The 16,121-nt window shown below is 43.2% G+C and overlaps 1 protein-coding gene across 1 annotated transcript; it reads left to right on the top strand.

Moving 5' to 3' along the window:
- Window positions 1-12,261: 12,261 nt before the first annotated feature.
- LOC124778967 (ADP-ribosylation factor-like protein 13B) lies at window positions 12,262-13,684 on the top strand (the record flags this gene model as incomplete). Its single annotated transcript, XM_047253678.1, has 2 exons — window positions 12,262-12,311; window positions 12,445-13,684. Coding segments are annotated over 2 exons (1,290 nt in total), but the record flags the coding sequence as incomplete, so codon positions are not given.
- Window positions 13,685-16,121: the final 2,437 nt, after the last annotated feature.

The following is a 16,121-nucleotide window of genomic DNA, read 5'->3' as shown; positions in this document are numbered from 1 at the left end:
GACGTGCACGAAAATAAGCGGAGGTTGAAACTGGCTAGTTTCCCAGGTACTTTAAAATAGAAAAAATACAGCCTGCCTGGACCATGCTTTCATTCTCAAAAGAGTTCATTCAGGGTAGAATTCACAATAGTGGGGGCAAAACACCTTCTTTCGGACACCCTCTTGTCGTGTTAATCACGATTCTCTCATTCTTCAAGGTTGTTTCTACGTTTCTCCCACTCATCATGGTCTTAATCCACTTGTGTATGGAAGTGTCGGTGCCATACTTTTCTGCAGTTCTAGCCATGGATTGGAAATCTTATTGCTAAAAGCCCGATAGATATCCAGGAAGATGCACATAGCAATTTCCCCAAAGTGTAGAGCGATTTAGGTCTTCCCAACAAGTTTGTGATGTGCCGTTTCTCACGATTTCCCTAGATGATATGATCGCTGATTTAAATTCAGAGGAACCTCAGTCAACCTCTTTCCCCGAAGATGCACATTAACCAGTTTTTGTAATGCCTTTAGATACGGTTCCTTACTCAGGGTCATGTTGTAATCCTGACCTCCCAGGAGACGACTCAGGGGAGGCAATTACCCTTTTACTATGTTGCAGGTTTACCTGTAACACTTGTAGTCTCCTATGTGCTCCATGGTTGCTTCTGAAGTCAGCCGTGCAGCCTCGCCCCGATTCCTCTTTCGACCTGCTGGCACGAAATTTCGAGCTGGCGATTCGCGGCGTAGCGCTTCGCCTCTTTACGAACAGCCGTAGCTTCAGGTAAAGGGATGAGTTGGTGTTGGGCAGCCTCTCAGGTCGGAAGCGGAGCGCAGCATTGGGCCACCAGCATTTAGCACGTGTTGCTTTCTGTATCTTGGCGTGCTTGCTATTTCCTGTTTAGGGACCGTTGGTGAATTAATCGGCTGCGTGCCTTTCAGGGAACATTAAGCGTTGCTTATGTGACTTGTTCTTGCTGGCTGGCTTGTATCGCCCATGCATGACATGGTTGGGTAAACCTTGGGTGGGTAAACGTTGTGGCTTGGTTCTGTGGGTCTGCCAGCCGCTACTTAATGGAATGTTGGTTCGCTCCCCCTCCCCCCACCTCCCTCCCCCCCTCCCACACCCCTTTGCACTGTCTTGGCTTACTGTCTTGTTAGCGGCGTACAGCGTAATTTTTTCTGTTGTCTCATTAACATTTGCTTAATATCCGTGAAAGATTTTAGAGCACAGCATACCTTTCAGGGGTGCAGTGAAAGGGCTAGCTCGTCTTGCGCATTGGTTTAAACATCTTATTAATTTAAACTGTTCTAGACACGTTTGAGAGGTTATCGTTTTTAAATTCTGAATTTATTGTGGACATTACCAGTTTTTATTCAAATAGGTTACTGAACTATGTTTTAGATGCTCTGATGCGCACCAGCTATGCACATTTTCACATGTGTCAGTAAGGTTACTGTAGTTTTATTGTTTAAGCTAAGCTCGATGATGCGTATTTTCTGCCAAGGCGGCTGTCCTTCCAGTTTTCTGTTTAAATGTTCTTACTGGAGCTCAGTAGCTTCAGGCACATCATACCTTCAGACACAACTTTATGTAAATTTACCAAGGTCATTTTGTATTTTTATTGTTTTGTTTACTATTTCTCTGTGGAAGCCTTGGTAGTGTTGGAGAGAAGTAATCAGGCGCATTTCGTTGGGTTACTTGAGCCGCGCTCTGCTGGTACTGAATGTCGACATATTTGGGTCGAGTGATTTTACTCTTGTACATCTGCCATTTATACACACATCAAAAAAATTTTTGCATCACCTCGATTCCCAGAGTTCCTGAACCTGTAAAGAAAATTATAATAGAGATAAACAAAAAATGGTTCAAATGGCTCTGAGCACTATGCCACTTAACTTTTGAGGTCATCAGCCGCCTATAACTTAGAACTAATTAAACCTAACTAACCTAAGGACATCACACACATCCATGCCTGAGGCAGGATTCGAATCTACGACCATAGCGGTTGCCGGTTCCAGACTGTAGTGCCTAGAACCGCACGGCCACTCCGGCCGGCTAGAGATCTACATAAACATCATTTCCGCCCTTTTATTGCTCTTGAAGACCACACATTGCATGTCGTACTACCATACAGCGAGACTTTCAGAGGTGGTGATCCAGATTGCTGTACACACCGGTACATCTAACACCCAGTAGCACGACATCTTGTATAGGTGAATGCCTATATTCGTCGTGCCATACTGTCCACAAGTTCATCAAGGTACTGTTGGTCCAGATTGTCCCACTCCGCAACTGCGATTTGGGTAGATCCCTCAGAGGGGTTGGTGGGTCACGTCGTCCATAAACATCCCCTTTGAATCCATCCCAGGCATGTTCGACAGCTTTCATGTCTGGAGAACATGCTGGCCACCTTAATCCAGCGAAATCGTTATCCTAAAGGAAGTCATTCACAAGATGTGTACGATGGAGGCGTGAACTGTCGTCCATGAAGACGAATGCCTCGCCAATATGCTGCCGATATGGTTGCACTATCGGTCGGAGGATGGCATTCACTTATCGTACAGCCGTTACGGCGCCTTCCATGAATAACAGCGCCGTACGTCGGCCCCACATAATGCCACGCCAAAACAGCGGGGAAACTTCACCTTACTGCACTCACTGGACAGTGCGTCTAAGGCGTTCAGCCTGAGTCGGTTGCCTCCAAACATGTCTCCAACGATTGTCTGGTTGAAAGCATATGCGAAACGCTTCAGTGAAAAGAACGTGATGCCAGTCCTGAGCGGTCCATTCTGCATGTTGCTGGGCCCACCTGTACCGCAGTGCATGTTGTCGTGGTTGCAAAGATGGACCTCCCAATGGACGGTGGGAGTAAAGTGGCGCATCGTGCAGCCTATTTCACACAGTTTGAGTCGTAACACAACGCCCTGTGGGTGCTCTAAAAGCATTGTTCAACATGAATTTGTTGCTGTCAGAGTTCCTCCAAGCCATAATCCGCAGGTAGTGGTCATCCATTGCAGTAGTAGCTTGTAAGCTTTTGGCGGCTTGAGCGAGTCCTGTCATCGACAGTTCCTGTCTCTCTGTATCTCCTCCATGTCCGAAAAGCATCTGTCTGGAAGTCTGGACACTTCCCTTGCTGCGAGCCCTCCCTGGCACAAAGTAACACTGCGGACGCGATCGAACCGCGGTAATGACCTTCTAGGTATGGTTGAACTACAGACAAGATGAGCCGTGTACCTCCTTCCTGGTGGAATGACTGGAACTGAGTGGCTGTCGGACCCCCTCCGTCTAATAGGCGCTGCTCATGCAAGGTGGTTTACACATTTGGACGAGTTTACTGACATCTCAGAAGAGTATATCTTCCGCTGTCTGTTGGGGCGATGCTGACCGTTGTGTACTTGGGCGAGTCGGGCTTCAAGAACGAGCGATAGTGATGTGCAGCTTGTGACGTTTCGCTGCGTCATGGCTCCGGCGTGTATTGCAGTCGCCAGTGTGGCGGTTTCATTCCAGCGTCATTTCATGTGTCTTACCAAATTATCCGCTGAAATACCTAAATTGAGTTTCTTCTCTTATTCCATTCTAAACTAGTGATCGTTAAAGTATTTTGGGGTGCAATCCTTATTTCAGTGAGTTCGGGGACTAGGAGAGCCTCTTCTCTGAGCAAAACAAAGCAACGTCGAATTTTTATGCTTACGTATTTAATAGTTTCTTATTTTACTTACATTGTAATTGTTGATCTATTGTCACCGAGGTTAGCCTTGTAACTTATTGTAGTTGATTATGCTTCCATGTCAATTATTTTATTGCCTAGATAAACTGAATTATTCACTCGAGTTCTTGTTATTGTCATTAATTCCTCTTTTGACCTTCAACAATTTGAGTTTGAGTAATTATTCTGTATCTGTTCTGGGGACTTATCCATTTTAAGGGAGGTTTACTTCCTGCTTGGAAAAACCATTGAGCACCTTAACTACTGTAAACTAGAACGTTTCTTAAATCTATTTGATAGCCCCGTCATCCTAGTGTTCTGGAACTGCTACATCGCCTTGCAACAAGTTTTATTCATTGCGTTTACTGATTGTTTAACGGTCGCTGTTTTGCCTTAAAGCAAACTTGCATATATGTGTGAGTAAGTAATGAACAGCCGCTGATGTACGTGCTTTAAAAACCACTCAGCCAGTCGACTAGACACGATGTATGTGTCACGTGGGCTCCGCAAGGCGACGTTTGACGCCGGGGTGCGGCCTACGGCTTTTCAAATGGTTCAAATGGCTCTGAGCACTATGGGACTTAACATCTGTAGTCATCAGTCGCCTAGAACGTAGAACTACTTAAACCTAACTAACCTAAGGACATCACACACATCCATGCCCGAGGCAGGATTCGAACCTGCGACCGTAGCAGTCGCGCGGTTCCGGACTGACTGCCTAGAACCTACGGCTTTTACAGACCACCAGGCTTACATCTGCACCATCGTTCTGCCGCGGCAAAATACATAGCGCAGTAGGGGCCCATTTTACGGGAGGTTGAAAACACATGGTGTCAATGTCAATGGCGTCAACATTCGTACGATTCAACGCTTAAATGGTGGCTCTGCTGCGTCAAGCCGGCCTTATGCAAACGTTCACGTTATCATTGGCAGCTGGCGACTTCCGAATTTTATTTCACAGCACTACGTGATGTAATATCAACGCCTATATCTTATTCAGAAAATTATTCATATCATTGTGTGTTTGAATCTGAATGAACATCCTCGTGATATAAATAAAAGCGACTTCATCAATAATAAAATAATAAATAATTATTGTCAATGACATAATTTAATATTCTGTAAGTTGTTATTTATGATTCTTGTAGAATAATCCTTCTTCTTGTTCTACCTGTTGCAGCGATCGAATGTGATTGATGTCTCGTAACACAGAAGTCTGAAAAAAATCTGTATTATGTTGTTAATTAATATTTGAAAAACAGAGTTTCTGTGTCATTGAAATCAATATGCGTGTTTGAATTCTTTTTATTTCACTATGATTCTCGGCCTATATAAATGTTAAGATTTTCTGAGTTACTTCAATGGAGGGCAGCCATTTGCGCTATTGATGTACAGCGTGGTTTATTGTTAAATGCTGAATAATAAGCGATTAAAATTGAGAAAAATTTTCGAATGTTAATGCATATAGTGAAGGTACAAAAAAGATTTAATATATATTAATTGTTAGTAGTGAAACAGTGCCTGAATAAGATTCGATAAGTGATTGTCTTATATTAGCCGCCATCTTTGTGAAATATTGCAGCGGCTGTCTTAAATTGAATTTTTATAGAGACATAAATGTTGTTGGTCATAATTACGATACTAATTGTGTATTGGTGGCTCAGAATCCACTCAGAGGCAATAAATTCCAAGTAGACTGTTCAAATGTGTGTGAATTCCTAAGGGACCAAACTGCTAGGGTCATCGGTCCCTACACGTACACACTACTTAAACTAACTTAAATTAACTTATGCTAAGAACAAGGGAGAACTCGTACCTCCGGCGGGAGGGGCCGAGCCATCCGTGACATGGCGCCTCAAACTGTGCAGCCACTCAGCGCGGTACTTAGACTGTGAATAATCTTTAAATAAAGTGAACTTACGTCAGTGCAAACAGCATCTTACATGATAAAAATTATTATATGCTGATGTATAAAGCCCTATATTTCGTAACAACTTTTATTAAATATTTTGACAGGAAAAAATACATTAGTGTTGTGTGCGTGTGGTATTTTGTGACAAAACTATTCATTTCGATTAAGGAAAAGTGTTGCCACCTCGAATAACAGTAGCGGCAAATTCGATACACGATCTGCAAAATGGTTCAAATGGCTCTGAGCACTATGGGACTTAACTCCTGAGGTTATCAGTCCACTAGAACTTAGAGCTACTTAAACCTAACTAATCTAAGGACATCGCACACATCCATGCCCGATGAAGGATTCGAACCTGCGAATGTAGCGGTCGCGTGGTTCCAGACTGTAGCGCCTAGAACCGCTCGGCCAACCCGGCGGGCCGTGATCTGCAACTAGTAATGAGATTATTATGCAACAGCAGAGGTTGGAAATACCGCTTCAGTTGTAAATTACTTTTTTTTCACACGACCGGTTTCGGACTGTTATAAGCCCATCCTGAGGTGTCGTAGCTGTGCTGTGGTCCCCGAGCGCCGCGTTTACTAAGCGCGGTGTGCTGCCTCTGAGCGCAGAACAACAGCACTGAAGATTCCTAAAAATCATTACTCTTGTACAGTTAAGATATCATACATTTATCTTGTTTGCTGGTTATATATGATCACTTAGGTGCATGAACTTAGTGCCATTTACACTGCTCGACAGGCAGCATTGCTACACGTTCCTAGACGGAGATTCCTTTAGAAAAATAGCGACCATTAGCCTGGAAAAGCAGTGATTAAACAAAATGTTACGTTAATAGCATGTAACTAGTTGTGTTGCCAGTCTTGCTGAAATAGCGCAATACTCTACGACACAGTGAGTTGGCGACACAACCACCGTCTCCCGACCGTCAGCAGGCTGTCCAACGTCTCGAAGCACAACTGCTGCCTCTTAACGGCAGTGAAGAATATTCAAATGTGTGTGACGTCTTATGGGACTTAACTGCTAAGGTCATCAGTCGCGAAGCTTACACACTACTTAACCTGAATTATCCTAAGGACAACACACACCCAAGCCCGAGGGAGGACTCGAACCTCCGCCGGGACCAGCAGCACAGTCCATGACTGCAGCGCCCTAGACCGCTCGGCTAATCCCACGCAGCGGCAGTGAAGATGGAAGGATTTAAAGTACGTGCGAGGATGCTCGACAGATTACACAACGAACGGCAGTCATTTCACTATGTAGTAAAGAAAGAAGGCAGTGGCAACTTGCACCTATACGGGATGTCGAAAACCTGCCATGGATCATGGACCACGTTGCAGAAAGATAGTTCACGTGCTTTCGCTCACCACTATCGCAGCTTCTATACTGAGGACCAGCTGGACAGAGCAGGACTGGCGAAATGCCAGCGGACGATAAGTCCACTGAAGTGGGCGGAATAATGGCTGAAATCACCGGAGATGATCTGGACGCTGCTCTAAAGCGTGGTGCATTAAACAAATTCCGTGAACCGGATGGGCTCCCTCTTGAATTCTAACCCACTTTTGCTCCTCTGATGCGACTGTCGCGGATACAGATGTTCACCGAGTTCACAGCGGATATCATGATACCCGTTCCTAAGCCAAGTGGTGGTCGTAGACCACAAGACTAGTGGCCTTCGACATTACTGAACGGCGACTGCAAAATATTTGCACGTGTCCTTCGCGCTCGCCATCAAGCGGCGGTAAAGAACATTAAATCAAGCGTCGTGTCTAGGAGGGAAGAGCAGTATACACACAGCGCTAGGGGCATACACGGATGTCATAGCATTGATGTTGACATGTAGATTACGTGGAGCCCTCGTGGCAGATGATTTCGATCACGCTTTCGACCGAATGGACCATGTGTTCCTCCGAGGGGTCATGGAACGTGTAATGGTTCTCTATTTACGTCACCATTACGCCACTCCAACCCCAGTTCTCCATACCAGTAATATCGTACTACTTTTCTTCGAAGTAACAAGCGTATTTTTGTGACAATATTTACATTTGGTTTTATTAATGTATAGGTACTCCGATGTATCGAGATGTTACAGTGATATGGGTCTTGTGTGTATTCATTTCTGTGAGACTCCCTTGTATGCAGCGATCTGACGCCCACGACTCTATGGAAGAATCTCCGTAGCTTGGGGATCGGAAAGGCAAAATCGGAAACTACTTTTCATGTGTCAGCTAACGAATTAAATGAATTCTTCTCTGCACCTCTGAATACCAGCACGGCTGATAATTACCGTCCACAAGAATACCCAAACAGGATAACTAACAACGATAGCTTCCATCTAAAACATGTAACAACAAATACAGCTAGAAAAGCAATAATGAGAATCTCTTCTGATGCAATAGGCAACGACAGTATCGGTATAACCACGATTAAGAATGTTGCCGATATCTTAGTACCTGTCTTAACTGACATATTTAATTTTTCCCTCGTGAACGGGATATACCCCACTGCATGGAAAAGAAGCATAATTCGACCCATCCCTAAGATCGAAAACCCGCAACTGCCTAGTGATTACCGACCAATTAGCGTACTGCCTGCTGTTTCCAAAGCACTCGAATATATCGTTTATGACCAAATCACTGAACACTTGCATGAATTCAGCCTATATGACAAATTTCAATCCGGTTTCCGTAAACATCACAGCACAAACACTGCTCTAATTAAAGTAACAGATGACCTGAAATGTGCCATCGACAATCGAAAGGCAACAATATTGACGCTACTGGACTTCAGCAAAGCTTTTGACACTGTTAACTTTGACATATTGCTCAGAAAAATGCAACAGCTTAATTTCTCTGATAGTGCAATGAGAAGGTTTGAAAGCTACTTAAAAGACAGACAGCAATGTGTTGTCTGCGTAAATAAAAATCTTCCTGGAAACATGTTTCCTCGGGAGTGCCACAAGGATCAGTCTTAGGACCACTTTTGTTTTCTTTATATGTCAACGATATTTCATCGGTTCTGTCCTCCTGTAAATATCATTTCTATGCCGACGACCTCCAGCTCTACCTAAGCGTCAGACCTGAAGACGTAAACACTGCAATCGCTCAGATTAATGATGATCTGTCTTCGGTAGTGACATGGGCGAAAAGCCTGGGGCTTAAACTAAATGCAAAAAAGACGCAAGTAATCTTAATAGCCCATCAGAAATTAATAAGTTCAGATTTCCGCGAACGGCTACCTCCTATTCTACTCGACGGCACTCCAATACCATATCAGAAAACAGTGAAGAACTTGGGTGTAACTTTGGATGAGCATCTCAACTGGGCGGAGAATACAGTCGCAGTGTGCCGAAAGACGTCTGCTTGTCTCTATGCTCTCAAAAAGTTTCGGAACATATTTCCACAGGACTTGAAACGCCAGCTCGTGCAAGCACTCGTTCTACCGAACCTCCACTATTGTGATGTGATTCAACAAGGCACGAGTAGTAAAAACAAAAGACGGCTAGAGCTAACCATGAATGCCTGTGTGCGTTACACCTGCAACATTCGCCGATATGATCATGTTAGTGCTTCATACGCCGAGCTAAAGTGGTTGCGGCCGGACAAATTGCGTGACTACCACACTCTATGTCTACTTCACAGACTCCTCGTCGCGCAAGCACCCCAGTACCTTGCTTCAGAGATTAAAAACCTGTCATGCCATCATAATCTAAACACGAGGTCACTCTTATTTGGTATCCTAACTGTGCCCACTCACAAAACAAAAACTTTTGCAAACTCCTTCTCAGTTGCCGCTGTCCGCCTCTGGAACAAACTGCCCCTTACCTTGCGCAAAATTCAATCTCCTGCTGCTTTTAAGAAGAAGTTGAAGCATTTCCTACTATCATCCTCATAAAGTTCTCCCCAAAATTAATGTACCAGGCCAATCCCCTCATCTGTCAAATAGCAAAGCTAGCGTCTTCTATCTTGCTCCTGAGATGCCTTCCTCTTCATCTATCTCTATTAGCCAGGCAATCTTCTTTTCCTTTATATTTCCTTAATTATGTTTCATCATGTCTATTCTTCTCCTCCCTTCACCATGAGTCTCCCTCATACTCCCTGCTGCCAAGACTCCTATCTAAAATTTGTCTCTTCAATAATGTCTAATTATAACAGTACTTATGATCTACGAATATAAACTCTATATGTATGTATTTTTCCAGGTGTACCTTTCTAATTGTTTATTTCACTTTTTGTACTAGATGTAGTTTAACATGCCTACTAAAACGTATGAATGTAAAATAAGTAGAATGCCTGGTTAGATGTAAGAGAGGGCCTGATGGCCCTAATCTTGCCATGTTAAATAAATCAATAAATAAATAAATAATCTTTGAACTACTTGTTAACCGTTTTGGCGTGAATGCGCACAGAGCAGTCTATGTTTCACTGTGGCAGAAGTTAAGTTGTTATTTCGCTTAGTAAAAGAACAGTCAAGTCTTGTGTTTCGTTAAAGTGGAAATTAAATATATGAAGATTGATACAAAACTGCTTTCTTGATGATGTGACAATTAAGAAGAAGTATATGTGAATTTACAAGAAGTTTAATAAAAATGTGGATCGTGAACACCAGGTCAAAAATAACTTCTACCATACCATTGGTTTGGTCTGGGATTGTTTGATCATTAAGAATTTCCTGAAAAACGCATCTGTTAGGTCTTTAAATATTGCTAAAATACAGATCTGGACCTTCTAGCAGTCAAAGTGGAATCACCCTTGAATCAACAAGATGAGCCATAATAACTTCGACGAAATGTACGTGGGAATCCATCCAAGATAAGTGCCAAAATTAATGAATTTTTACAGTGACTTGATTATTTCCATTCTGACGATACCATCCACAGTCAATAACTTTGTTGTTGCCCGATAAAGCGAACATATGCTGCGTCAGCAACATTATTCATCTGATTTCTAATCTACTTTGCAAGTGGTGGTATTGTTAGAAACGGATGGGAATCCCCCTCACGTCTGTGGACACGATTTTGAAGCTGATTCATGGCACGCACTCGAGTCTCGAGTCTTTGTGAACGGTGCTAGCTCAGAACCTATCACGATCCAGCGGTCAGTGGGGCAAGGTTGCCCCTTTCAGCCATCTTCTCTGCACTCACTCTTGCACTAAACGGCCTCCGACGACGCTTTGAAGGCGTTCGACTGCGGACCGCATCTTTCCAAACCCGCGCATACACCGACGACGTCGTTCTTTTGGTCAAGTCAGGAGACGAAATGCAGACGGCGCTGGAATGGCTTCAGCAGTATAGAGCGGTAGCGGGTAGTGTCATCAACCTACGAAAGACCCGACGTATGGAGGTGGGCAGAGGGCCGCCACCATGTACAGGAGTGCTCAACCCCAAGGTCCCCACATGAGTGGCATTCCATGGAAACACACGACGTACAGCGGCGTACAATTATCGACGACGACTGCAACAGATTCGTGCATTAGGACGACTACACGCACTGCGCACCACAGGTATGTTCCAGCGCGCACAATATGTCAACGCCTATTTGGCACCAAAAGTACGTCACTTGGCACCCGTACTGCAATTGCCCACCACTATCGCCTCAAGACTGAAGTTAGTCTTCGGACATTTTGTAAATGCTGACCACCTCTTCAATATCCACTGCGATATCTTTACGCTGCCACCGAAAGAAGGAGGCATCGAATTCCTAAACGTGAGGAACACGGCGCGTGCGTTATTTCTTAGTACGATGCAACGTTATTGGAGATCCGAGCACGTCACCTTAATGAGCACTGTGATCAACGATGTGGCCTCCCTTTCACCCCGTCCGCCAGTCAATGTTGGCCACATCACGGTACCGCTCGCACACCTTTGGGACTACTTCGTCGATAACAGTTACGTTCAGGACAGTTTGCCACCGACGGAAAACATACTTGTAAATGGAAGCTTCCTTCAGCAACAATTTCGAAATGTGGTCGAACAAATGTACCCGGCGATACAGTGGCGGAGGATATGGAGAGGGGCTCATCTTCCCTCTCTCCAATACACAGCGACGTGCTTCGTGGTATGATTTGGTGAACGGCAAATTCCCGAACCATAAACGACTGCACCCTGTTCACATGGTCGCCACGCCGATATCCCCCTACTGCGCGGTCGTCGACCCCGACGGGCACCGTTTGGATCGTGGCAAGGCAATCGGCTGTTGGCTTCCAATGATGAAACTGCTGGCCCTTTCACTGCGAACGGCACACACGGAGATCAAAGCTTCCTACCTACTGTTCCCGGACAAAGCATATTTTCCCACCGTCAGGACAAACGCCGTTAACTAGACGAAGGGGATGTCGTATTTTCTGTATCACATCGATCACAAGAACGCCATAGACTTCTGGTACTTACTGCAAGAGCAACATGTGATCTTGCGGCGACAGGTAAAATATTACCCTCCGGCTAGCTGGGGTGTTCCTGGTATGAGAAGTCAAATGAGAAGGTAGTTCAACGTTCAAGAACTCACGTTCATGCCTGCTGTATTCAGGGGACTATTTATCGTTCGTAAGTTAGCGAGAAGTCGACCTGGATGCGTACCAACAGGGCCATTGCAGAGTCCCGTTTTATGATCTTTTTTCTCCCATTTTTTTCTCTTTTTTTAGTGAACTGTATCAGTCTAGGGGTGACATTGTTTATGTTATGGCGGACGAAGAGCTGTTGAATGTGTTGTGAGACTTGTGTATGTGGTTCATATTCTTGTTTTTATGGTTTCAAGTTAACCCAGATGCGTCCTCACGCTCGTCGTATAACATGGGAAACTGTTCATGCTGTCGGAGGAGCAATAAAGTTGGGCCTTCAAGCGAGAGTCACAAGAAAATTGTTTTAATTCTTGTTCGACTTGACAATGCAGGGAAAACTACAGTTGTCAAAAGACTTACAGGAGAACCAGTGAAAACGGTCTTACCTACAGTTGGATTCTCCTCTGCTTCTCTGAAGTACAAAGGCTATAATGTCAAAATTTATGATTTGGGAGGAGGCCGGCAAATAAGAGGGATATGGCCAAAATATTTAATGGATGCTCATGGTGTGATATTTGTTGTTGATGCAAGTGATATTGCAAGACTTGAAGAATGTAAATTAGCATTTGAAGGTCTCCTTTCCCATGAAAAGTTGACAGGGAAACCTGTTTTACTCTTAGCTAATAAACAAGACTGTATTGGTGCTCTGGATGAACTGGATATTGCTGAGCGACTAAATGTGGAAAGTGTTGTAAATGACCAACGTTGCCCCACACTTGTGGAAACCTGTTCAGCAGCTATGGAAAGGAGTTCTAAACAGAAAATAGACCCAGCCATACAGAGTGGTTACAGATGGCTTATGAACTGTATAATAAGTAACTATCAAAACCTAAATGCTCGTGTTGAGAGAGATGTCACAGAACAAAAAATGCTAGATGCTGAAGCAAAGAAAGAAAGGCTGGAAAGAGTACAGAAACTAAGACAAGAAAGAGGAGATATAGCAAATGAGAATGGAGGACTTGATGTAAATCATCAGGAGCATCAGTCCAGTGATGGTGATGTGGCCACAGAAAATCCATTCCGTCCAATCTCTCAAGTTGTGGCCATCGATGCAGAGGATGCAGCAAAGAAAGATACTCTAGAGTTGGTTCATGACACAGGATATCCTAATGTGCTGCCTGAGACTGGCAACTCCAAAAGATTTGTAAAACGAGTTAGCAATGGTAGCATTAGTTTTGCAGAAGATAACTCACTGTTTAGCAAAATACGCACTTCTTTAGATACCACAGTCCACAAGGCAGTTAAAGCAACAGCCTTGGCTTTAGAAACTGTTGGAGATCAGCAAAACAGTGAGAGACGTGGGAGTGCAAAGGCATCTCCCAGCACAACTCTGGGTCCAGTGACTGCTTCAGGTGGAGATAAAATAGTCCAGTTACCACCGCTCCGTTTGCCTGGCCGGCACGCAACAGAGCCATGGGCAAAGCCACCTATGCTGCGTCCTCCTAGCAGAGATTCTGCATGGGATCTGGATAAATCCTTGGAAGTTGTCCCAGCACCAGAAGGAACTGCTGCTCAGAAGGAAGAAAAGAGTTAGCTGAAGAAACATGAATGAAGTATATCATTCAAAAAGAAAAATATGGCCTAGCCATGAGTTGAGAGACACATGTTCATACTTATTTTTACACATATTTATAAGCAGTGACTCTAGTCATAATATTTAGGAGTTTTCAGAGTGAAGTTCTTTTAAAAAATGTTTACTCTCGTGAAAATTTTAACAAACATTTGCATCTATTTTTGTACTGCACAAAAGTTTCTGTAAGCAAGTAAGGGAAGTTTAATACTCATAATATTTTCGGAAAATTGGACACTGTTATTATAAATTTCACAGGCCTTACAGGTTACAAGGTTGAACAAAGCTCTAAATAATATTTGCTTTCATGGTTTTTAAGTTGGATCGTGTTTCAAAAATGGCATGAAGATTCACCCGTGAATTTCAGTTCCTACCATGTAATGTAGTGGAAGTAAAAACTAACTTCAGATTTTCATGCACTCCAAGGGATAAGACATATAACTGATTCTTTATGTGAAACATGTTCACAAATCTTAACTGAATGTCTTTTGTAAGATGTTTAATGCATTTCACTGTAATTTGAAAAATTTGTTGCAGTTTTTGGAAAACATTTGTTACCCATGTTCAGTATAGTGTTAAAAAATGTAAGTAGGCTGTTTAGGTTTTTTTATTGGTAACGCCACCTCTGTATGAAAATCACTGGCTGTGCTGTGTGCAGTCTGTGGCTGCTTTGCATTGTTGTAATACTCGCCATTGTAGTGTTAGGCAGCTGGCTGTGAACAGCACGTAGCGTTGCGCAGTTGGAGGTGAGCCGCCAGCAGTGGTTGATGTGGGGAGAGAGATGGCGGAGGTTTGTAATTTGTCATGAACTGCTATATTTATATATGATGATATCAAGGTAAATACATTGTTCGTTCTCTATTAATATCTTTGGTTTGCTAACTATCCCTATCAGTAGTTAGTGCCTTCCATAGTTTAAATCTTTTATTTAGCTGGCAGTAGTGGCGCTAGCTGTATTGCAGTAGCTTGAGCAGCGAAGATTTATGTGAGGTAAGTGATTTGTGAAAGGTATAGTTTAATGTTAGTCAGGGCCATTCTTTTGTAGGGAATTTTGAAAGTCAGATTGCGTTGCGCTAACAAAATATTGTGTGTCAGGTTAAGCACAGTCATGTATAATTGTTCAAAAGGGGACGTTTCATATGTCGACCCTTAGCCTAGGATACCTCACTGGAATCTTCTGATTTTTTCTTGTAGTTTGTGTATTTAGTGTAGCTTTTGTTTATTGCTAGCGCGTAATTGTAGAGAGAATCCCCTTTGTAGTTGTAGCCTTTCATAGTTGTACAGTAAAACAGTTGTGGCATGCATATAGATTTGCACCAAGTATTTCGCAGCTACGCTTGCAATTAACTAGATATTATTTTCAGTGCTATTTTAATGTGTTCTCCTATTTTTGCACTTCAAATTGTGCTTTTCTGTGATATCGTGTGAAATATTGTGACAATTACGGCGTGTGAAAAACGTAACACTAGGCTCCAAAGTAAATTGAGAAATGATAGTGACGACGAGCGTAGCTTGCCAGCACCACTGGGTAATGAATTAACTAATGTTCAAAGTAGTAATTTGGTAATTGCGCATAGGGAAATGGAGCGGGCGGCAAACAATGGTGTAGACAGTGAAACAGGTAGTGAACAGGGAAGCGTTATCGATCGATTGGTCGGCAACAGCTCGCCTCAGGAATCGGGAATGACAGAACACAATATTGCAAATACTACAGACTCAGGTTTTGGGTTCTCACCGTTTTCTCAAATGAGTCAAGACACATTTTCCGCTTGTCAAATGTGAATGTTGCCGGTGCAAATTCACTGCCGAAAAGCACTGAGGAACATGTTACCAGACAGCAGTGCATTGTTATTACAATTAATGCAACAAATGGGACAAAAGCTTGAAAAGTTAGATACAATGGAACAAAATCAGAGACAAACACAGCAAAAGTTAGACACAGTGGAACAAAATCTTCAAAAGTTAGACACAATGGAACAACACCAGAGACAAACACAGCAACAGTTAGACGCAATGGGACAAAATCTTCAAAAGTTAGACACCACACTTGAACAAACACGTGAAGATTTAACTAGTGAGTTACATAACATTGAATCGAAATGTCAAAAAGTCTGTAATGACATAAAAACACAAATTTGTGAGCATTTTCAACCTATTTTTTCGCGGCATGAAAATGTATTACAGAATCAAGAAGCAGCCATAAAAGAACTGCAAACCTTTGTTCATGAAAATCACAACACCTTGCAAGCTAAAATTGACTCAGTTGCATCTACCGATTCGGTTACGCAACTTGCAAAAACTCAAGAAAACTTAAAGGACACAGTAGATACGATTTCAACACAAATGGACACTCTGAAACTTGGTTCAGAAAAACACTCTGAGGAAATGTGTTCACTATCGG

This window comes from Schistocerca piceifrons, chromosome 1, assembly GCF_021461385.2.
Source record: "Schistocerca piceifrons isolate TAMUIC-IGC-003096 chromosome 1, iqSchPice1.1, whole genome shotgun sequence".
Lineage (NCBI taxonomy): Eukaryota > Metazoa > Arthropoda > Insecta > Orthoptera > Acrididae > Schistocerca > Schistocerca piceifrons.
The sequence above is the reverse complement of the archived record's forward strand: the minus strand, read 5'-3'. Positions and strand labels throughout refer to the sequence as shown.